Here is a 9,831-nt window from a genome sequence, read left to right as displayed (position 1 = left end):
AAGAAACTCAAGCCACCCGAAGCAGAGAGAGAGAGAGAGAGAGAGAGAGAGAGAGAGAGAGAGAGAGAGAGAGAGAGAGAGAGAGAGAGAGAGATGGAAAAAAGGATCAAACAAAAATGAAAGGTGTAAATAAAGAGACAGAGAGAATAATTTCATAAAATGCATCAATTCAGTGTAAAAGACGGAACCCCCAGCTACCTGAGAGAGAGAGAGAGAGAGAGAGAGAGAGAGAGAGAGAGAGAGAGAGAGAGAGAGAGAGAGAGAGAGGAACCACACGATCAGATCAGCTACGAGTATCAACTTACCGACATAGGGACACCCGACCAACTCGACCCTCATGCAGACGGTCCTCGGGTGAGGCGAGTAAGGAATGAAACGGATCTTTGTGGCTAAGATGGGAGGCATCAGGTCATTCCTCACTACCATGTAGGTGTTGACGTTTCCCTTGAGGATCTGAAATTGAGGAAATGCATATGAAGTTCAGGGTTTGAAGTTGGAGGAAAAAGACAATGAAATTCAGGATGTGAAATGGATCCAATGCCAATGATATCCAGGGTTAGGATTTCAGGATTTGAAATCTTATATGACTTTAAAAATTTTGCAGATATATGAAATTCAGGTTTTGAAATTGGGATAGAAAAATGAAATTCACGGCTTGAAATTTAGAAAAGAAAATGAAATTCAGGGGTTGGAATTGGGAGAAAAACAATGAAATTCAGGGTCTGAAATTGAAGAAAAAAATGGAATTCAGAGTTTGAAATAGGGAGAAGAATACGAATTTTAAGAGTTGGAATTGGACAACGAAAATGAAGTTCAGGGTTTAAAATTGGGAAGTAACATTGAAATTTACGGTTTGAAATTAAGGGAAAAATAATGAAATTCACGGTTTGAAATTGAGGAAAACGAAGAAAATCAGGGTTTGAAATTGGAAAAAAACGATATTCAGATTTTGAAAGTGGGAAAAACTAAGAAATTCAGGCTTGAAATTGGGGAAAAACAATGAAATTCAAGATCTGAAATTGAGGAAGTACCAATGAAATGCAGGGTTTGAACTGAAAAAATACAATGAAATTCAGGGTTTGAAATTGAGGGAAACAAGCACTGATAGCCAAGATTTAAAAAAAAAATTCAGGGTTTGACACTGTAAGCGAAAAATTAGATTCAGGATTTGAAATTGGGAAAGAAATTTTACGTCAAAATTTAAAACTTGGAAAGAACCATGAAATTAAAGACTTACAACTGGAAAAGACAAATTAAATCCAGAATTTGACACTGGGAAGGAAATAAAATTAAGTTCACCATTTCAAATTGGTAATAAATGAAATTAAAGATTTTCAATTGACAATAATAAAATTCAGGATCTGAAATTGGGAAAGAAATAAAATGTAATTAAAGATTATAAATAGTAAATAGCATTAAGTTCAGGATCTGAAATTATGAAAGAAAAATAAATTAAGGGTTTCAAGTAAAAAAAATGTAATTCACGAATTGAAATTGGGCAAGAAAATAGAAAGGAATTCACGATTCTACATTGGAAAAAACTGGAATTCATCATTTTAAATTGGGATATAAAATAAACCTGGAATGAAAATAAATTAAAATTCAGTATCTGAAATCTTGTATGAATTACAAGAATTTGGAAATATATGAAATTCAGGAACTGAAATTAACGATTAAAATTGCTCTCCAAATCTGACACCTTAAAATAGATATTCCAGATTTTCAAAAGACTATGAAATTCAGTATTTAAAAATTGAAAAGAGAAAATTACTTATTAACTTAAAGTTAAAAAAAATATGTAACAGCAATATGAAATTGGAAAAAAAGGAAGGATGGAATTTCTGAAGTGGGAAACCAAAACATTCTTATTATAACTTTAAAGTGAAAAAAGAATTGAAAAAAAATTTTCAACTAAATTGTAGTCAAATTCTAAAATACTACAGAAAACATTTTTTTCAGTGCGTCACGAAATAATAAAAAATGGAAATATCAAGCAAAAAAAATGCCTTACAGTGAAACTGAGGGTGTAGTACTAAAAATTAAAAACTGATTTTAGCTTCCATCATAATCTTTCACTGAGATCTTCAGGCTATCTATAAAAAGAGAGAGAGAAAAAATATTTTCTAGTTCTAAAACGTATCTCATGATTCCGCAAATGTATATCACTCCTGAAGCGATATAGGCCTGCGGGCTACATTCATTAAATAAAAAAAATGAATTGTGAAAGCGTTACCCTGCGATATTTCTCTTTAAGCCGGGAAAGAATTTTTGCATAATGCAGATTAAAAAATGTTAATCACTGGCTTATCATTGAAAGTAGAAATGTATATGCTTTCTTTTATGATTAAATATATATCTACAAAAGCATGAAAAACATACATTAACCAAGAACACTATACCTCCCCTGAACCTGTTAAATTTCTCTTAACTCAAGTTAAAGAAAATTATGTAAAAGCTATCTATGAAAATATATAACGTAAAATGAAAACAATCTATCCTTACTCATATATTTTGCTAAGCATGGAAAACCCTGAGAGAGAGAGAGAGAGAGAGAGAGAGAGAGAGAGAGAGAGAGAGAGAGAGAGAGAGAGAGAGAGAGAGAGAAATAATGTTACAAACCGCAAAAAGACACCTCTGAATTATTCATACCTTCTAGCCAAACCAACCATGAGAGAGAGAGAGAGAGAGAGAGAGAGAGAGAGAGAGAGAGAGAGAGAGAGAGAGAGAGAGAGAGGCCTATCTTAAAAAGTAAACGTCATTTTCCCTGGATACCCAGGGAGCAACTCATTAAATATTAACCAGCTAAATGGAAACTGCTCTGACGTAGCCCTGAGTGGGAGAAGAAGAGCAACCCCATTTTACGACGGCGATAGATTGCGTCATAAACAGGGCGAAGAGGGGGAGGGAGGAGGAAGGGAGGGATGGGGAAAGGGAGGGGGGGACCGAATGACTAAACAGGACTCTGGGCGTGACTGTAAAAAAACATATTCTTTGGTTGTTTAGAAACATATTTGCTCCGGTAATGTACACAATTATAATGGCCATTTTTGTCAGGAAATAAATATTAGAAAACTTTACAGACTGAACGATTCTAAGCATAACTAATCATGATTCTAGACGTGATTAAAATAAATGTCCTTGGCTGTTTAGAATATGCATAAGCTCTCTGGAGGAGACGGTATGGGATAAACAGCAACTCCAAGCTTAACTAAATACGACTTTAAGTGTGATTATTAAACATCCATAGATTTTTTAATGTATTTACTTTGCGAGGGTCATGTACTTTCTAATTCAAGTCTTTTCTTTTCCATTCGTCAAAAAAAAAAAAAAAACACATACACAAGGATTCGGGAGTGACAATGCATGACCCTGGAGTTGATTTAATGGAAATAAATTCTTGTAATTCTGTGCTCAATACATACAGCGTACGAATGATAATTAACTAGATGCAATATATATATATATATATATATATATATATATATATATATATATATATATATATATTATATAAATATATATATTATATATATATATAATACACATACATATATGTGTGAGTATCTCCTCTTTGCTCGAGATGGGAAGCGTATGTACGCATCCATCTGTGTGTGTGTGTGCGTATGTGTCTGTTTGCCATATTTCTCTTCTCTTCAGCCATACCTCCTCACATCCCTTAGTCACTCAACGCTGTGTAAGCACTTCAGATATCGTCCCGTCTCCCCCCCCCAAAAAAAAAAGAAAAAAAAAAAGGAGAAAAAGAAACACGCTCGCGCGCTCGCACACAAAAAAACATGCAATGCTTGCCGACTAGCGATGGACATTAATAGTTACTACACACAAAGAAAAAATGACACGTTACTGTACACACTGCACCTCTTTCTCTCTCTCTCTCTCTCTCTCTCTCTCTCTCTCTCTCTCTCTCTCTCTCTCTCTCTCGCTGGTAAAGCAGTTGGAAAAATACTTCTTTTAACAGTTTGCCAAATCGAGCAAAATGGACGAAAAAGGGTCACCTGAATTGACAGTATTCATTTCGTAGTTCCCTCCCTCGCTGAGACAACAGTTTAAATAGCATTGGCTATCATGATAATAGTGTATTTTCCCCCACCCGTCGAGAGAGAGAGAGAGAGAGAGAGAGAGAGAGAGAGAGAGAGAGAGAGAGAGAGAGAGAAGAGTGTTTGATATATATGTTTGCTTAATTCGCGTAAAAACGGCGTTTTATCCTTTGTTTTTCGAAGTACGTGTTTGTATACGCTCGACCAAGATAATGGCACCTGATGATTTTTGTTTGAAATTAATTTCTTTGTTTACTTCCGTCGGTGTTTTGCTGTGTGAGGAAGGTAATGAATATTCACATATGAATATAAATATATATATATATATATATATATATATATATATATATATATATATATATATATATATATATATATAAGGTGTATATATATAAATATATATATATATACATATATATATATTATATATATACGAGTATATGTATGTATGTATGTATATATTTATATATGTACTGTATAATTACATCAGTAGTATCTACTTTTTTCTTTGCACATAAACGTCTAGCAGTGAGGACACTTGCATCCCCAGCACGAGGTACCAGGTTCGACTCCCAGTGAGATGAACTAATTAATCATGTTTATTAAATACCACTGTGTCTCTACTGGTAGGGCATGGGGCTAGCAACCCCACACAAAAAGACTCTCCTAGAACCAGAAGCTTCAGTTACATATTATGAAGCCAATCCCACTATGAGGAAAACCTCTATAGTGAAAAAATACATACATATATATATTTTTAATACATTTATTTCCTTTTATTTCTATCTATTCCTTTTCTTATCCATCATTTCACTTGCATCCTTATTACCACTTCACCTCAACCCATCCACCTTCTTACAGGAATCCTCCTTCTCTTCCTAGCCCCTCAATTTCACCTTCCAATTTCTCTTAACCGTCATTCTTTTCTCCGTCATCATCATCATCATTATCATTATTATTTCATAAAAAAAATGTGTTATAATTTTCCCAACACTTTCGCCATCCTAACTACTCAATTTCTTCTAGTTCTTTTCCGTTTCCTCTTCCTTCTCCTTCCCGTCCACCTCCTCCTCCTCCTCCTTCTCATCATCATCATCATCATCATTTTCATGATTATTATTTCACAAAAAACTTTTTATATATAAATCATTTTCGCCACCTTAACTTCTCATATTTCTTCTTCTTGTTCTTCTTTTTCCCTTACTCCTCTCCTCATTCCCTTCCTCCTCCTCCTCCTCCTCATCATCAATATGATCACTATTATTATCATGGTTTCATCAAGACATTTTTATGATATTCACAACACCTTCACCAACTTATCTTCTCATATATTTTCTTGATCTTTTTCTTCTCTCACCCCTCCTCCTCCTCCTCCTCCTCTTCCTCCTCCTCATCATCATCATTATTATTATTATTACTATTATCATTTCATCAAAACTTTTTCATAATTTTCACAATACAACTTCTCATACATTTTCTTCTCCTTTATCCTTTTTTCCTCTTCCTCTTCCTCCTCCTCCTCCTCCTCATCATCATCATCATCCAATTCCCTCTCTCCCTCCCACTTCCCTCCCTTCCTCCCTCCCTCCCTCCCTCCTCGCAACAATGGCCAATGCCGTTCTTCCCCGACGACGCCAGCGGCAGGAGCAGCAGCAGCAGTGCTCGTAGCCCGCTACACTCGACAAAGGCGATGCAGAAATAAAACCATTAATCACCGAGTCATTATCCGAGCAACGCCGGGTAATTCATCACAGGGCGTCTCATCTTCTCACAGAGAGAGAGAGAGAGAGAGAGAGAGAGAGAGAGAGAGAGAGAGAGAGAGAGAGAGAGAGAGAGAGAGAGATTAAATTTACGCTAGAGAAGAGCTATACTGAGAGAGAGAAAGAGAGAGATTTTTTATAGATATGAACTATTGTAAGATAATCGAATTTACAGCGGCAGAAGAGCTACAGACAGACACAGACATATATATAAATAAAGATATATATATATATATATATATATATATATATATATATATATATATATATATATATATATATATATATATATAAATATATGAAAGTGGGCACATATTTACTTTTCTTTGAATACAGCATTACAAAAAAGTTGATAATGGAAAAATAATTATTTCTATTTTCATCAATTACTGTCACATTAACTGCACCATTATTATTAAAAACACCCAACATAACATTAAGAAAAATTAAACTTGAGGCTTCCTGAATTCTGGAGTACAACTTACATGCTAAGTCAATCAAGAAAACCTTATTTTATGCTAACATTGTTGTTGGCTCTCAAACTTAAGTTTTATTTGTCATATCCTATACTTCTGCGAAATGTCTTCCACAGAGATGATAGTGGTCATCGTCTCTTTTAGTAAAATTATCAACTTACCTCTTTTAGTAAAATTATCAACTTATGAACTTGGTAGAGAACCGAGACAGGCAGTATTATTTCAATAATTCATCGTAAGCCTTTTTCTTTATTAGCAATGAATTAGACGAAACGGGAATCACGGAAAAAGTACAAAGGCATTCCATAAATACTTGTTATAAATCTCGGATGACAGTCTTATAAAAACAAGTTAACTCTTGTATTCCCAATTTAGACAGGGAACTGATGAAATTTAAAAACCTGAATTGTAAATAAGAAGTCTATATTATGATACAGACTAATGGTAACTAGCACTAAATTTGAATTGCCTACGTACAGATTTTGTTATTTTTTTAAAAAGAAACTTTAGCATATAAAAAAATTTCGCAAATGAGGGGTAACTTAAAGAAACTGATTTCATCTTAACCAGCCTCAATATACGAACCATTTCAAGTCTTCTGTAATCTGCTGACTGCAGAACGCCGACTGAAAACATTTCAACTATAAACAAAAGTGCTGAATATTTCTGAGCCACGTTCTTGCACGGAAGACTCCCTTTCTCTAACTGAGTTCTCCATTTTATTTCCCCCAACAATCACAGATTTCAAGTTAATCTCTCCCTTATTGCTCCATTCATTCTCTCCAACAAATGAAGGTTTTAAGTTAACATTTCCTGCTTTGCTTCTATTTTCCCTTCTCTCCAACACCTGAAAACATTCGACTTTACAACTCATTTTCACTTACAAGCCTTTCTCCAACATATGTAGGCTAAAAAAAAACTCCTTTTCACTTGCAGCCTTTCTCCAACATACGTAGGCTAAAAAAACTCCTTTTCACTTGCAGCCTTTCTCCAACATACGTAGGCTAAAAAAAACTCCTTTTCACTTGCAGCCTTTCTCCAACATACGTAGGCTAAAAAAAACTCCTTTTCACTTACTGCCATTCTCCAACACACATAGGCTTAAAAAAATCTCCTTTCCACCAACAGCCTTTCTCCAACCTAAAAAGGATTGAAGCTACTATCTCCACTTTTTCTCCCCCCTCCCCTCGCCAACAGAAGCTATAACCTCCCTTCCTTCTCCCTCTCTCCCTCCCTAGTACAACAAGCGCTGGTTTAAAGTTAATCCCACCACCACAACGGAGCAGCGAGAAGTAATTGAAGCTGTCAGTGTAAACAGATGTAAATGGGCGAGATGTAGGGCTATGGAAAAGCTCTCAAGATGTGTCTCCCCTGTGTAAATTCTCTCTCTCTCTCTCTCTCTCTCTCTCTCTCTCTCTCTCTCTCTCTCTCTCTCTCTCTCTCACCACACACACACACACAAACACACACATACATACGAGCACGTTCAATATTTCCAAGAATACATAAAAGCACATTTGCTCACACACACACACACACACACACACACACATATATATATATATATATATATATATATATATATATATATATATATATATGTATATATATATATATATATATATATATATATATATATATATATATATATATATATATATAATCATGAAGCTACAAATGTCACTTAATGTCAAATTCACGCTACCTCGGGAATATCCCCGATGGGGAATTATCACCAAAGGGGAATTTATAAGTGATAATTCCCCATCGGAGATATTTCCGAGGTAGCGTGAATTTGATATTAAGCGACATTTTTAGCTTCATGATTGTATATAAATCTCGGTGTGATAAAAAATTTCATATATATACATATATATACGAGTAAAAAAAGGTAAATGTTTCTTCCTGTATTCATAAAATGAAGAGCATTTTCATTCCTAAAAAAAAAAAAAAAAAACAAAGTCTAGCTCTCTTATTATATGCCCACGCCCGGGCTCGTTTGCGCATTCAAATTTAATTACAGCTTCATCGACGATAAGATGATTTGCATCAAATTTCTTTTTGACTGTCTACATACAATTACAGGTGAAGAAAACTTGTATATTTTATACCGCCCCCTGTCTCTAGGGTACAGAAAAACCAACAGTAAACTGATCTCTCTCTCTCTCTCTCTCTCTCTCTCTCTCTCTCTCTCTCTCCCTTCAATGAAATTTCAGGAGGGCCAAAACGATACAGGAAACTTTTAAGGGGAGCGGAGGGGGTAACGAAGTTAGCATATGAAGTAGCAACAATCGACTTTTGTTATTATATTTTTCAGACGCCTACCCATCTCTCTCTCTCTCTCTCTCTCTCTCTCTCTCTCTCTCTCTCTCTCGCTCGCGCATTGCTTGAAAAGAGTCATACAGGGGGAGAGCAAACAAGCGTTTCACTGTGTCAAACCTCAAAGAAACCAGAAATATCCTTTACTATTTCCGTCATCTCTCTCTCTCTCTCTCTCTCTCTCTCTTAGACTTGCTGCTCTTATTCAAAATCTTCAGAATCATCATCAACCTTGTTAATTTTTGGAAACCATTCATCAGGTGGGCCGTATTTATTTTTTAGGTCAAGTTTAACTAATTAACTGAAGACTCTTTTCTTCCAGTTTGCACCGCTATCTATCTCCTCTCAACTCTTTCGTTTGTATGTTTTGCTTTTTACGGCTTTCTCGCGTCTCTCTGTTGTCTTAACCTTTACCTACGTTGTTGCCTGATAGTGACTCTCTCTCTCTCTCTCTCTCTCTCTCTCTCTCTCTCTCTCTCTCTCTCTCTCTCTCTCTCTCTCTCTACTGAAAAACTCGCGTTAACTTAAGATCAAAAGAGATTTTTCTTGTTGATTTTCATTAATTGGTGCAAAAAAAAGCAATGAGACATAAAGGATATATATATATTATATATAAGTATATACATGTGTATATATGTGTATATATATATGCATATATATATATATGTATACATATATATATATATATATATACATATATATATATATATATATATATATATATATATATATATATATATATATATATATATATATATATATATATATATATATATATATATATATATATATATATATATATATATATATATATATATATATATATATATTATCCAAGTACGCACATTTACCAACGCTTAAACAACTAGGAAAATGTTTAAAAATTCTTTGAATAATAAATTTTGCGATTCTATTAGTGCTAATGAGGCCTATAAAACGTGTCTTTTTCGTCAGTGAGCAGAGAGACCGCATGGAATTTATAATGAACACTTGGGAGAGAGAGAGAGAGAGAGAGAGAGAGAGAGAGAGAGAGAGAGAGAGAGAGAGAGAGACTTTTAGCTGACTGAAATGCTTAAAAGTTTTTAAAGGATTTATTATAAAATATCTGAGGAAATTTGTCAATAATAATAATAATAATAATAATAATAATAATAATAATAATAATAATAATAATAATAATGCTATTGTTGTTGATTTTATGTTGTTGTTAATCTTGTTTTC

At 34.2% G+C, this 9,831-nt stretch overlaps 1 protein-coding gene across 1 annotated transcript in view; it reads right to left on the bottom strand.

Moving 5' to 3' along the window:
- The window catches only part of LOC136845234 (discoidin domain-containing receptor 2-like), a 577,207-nt gene that overhangs the window by 128,341 nt on the left and 439,035 nt on the right, over positions 1-9,831 (bottom strand). Inside the window, 1 exon segment of the mRNA XM_067115322.1 lies at positions 306-453. Within this exon segment, the coding sequence (XP_066971423.1) occupies positions 306-453 (148 nt within the window).

This window comes from Macrobrachium rosenbergii, chromosome 13, assembly GCF_040412425.1.
Source record: "Macrobrachium rosenbergii isolate ZJJX-2024 chromosome 13, ASM4041242v1, whole genome shotgun sequence".
NCBI lineage: Eukaryota > Metazoa > Arthropoda > Malacostraca > Decapoda > Palaemonidae > Macrobrachium > Macrobrachium rosenbergii.
Note: the sequence above shows the minus strand (reverse complement) of the source record. Positions and strands in the feature narration are given on the sequence as shown.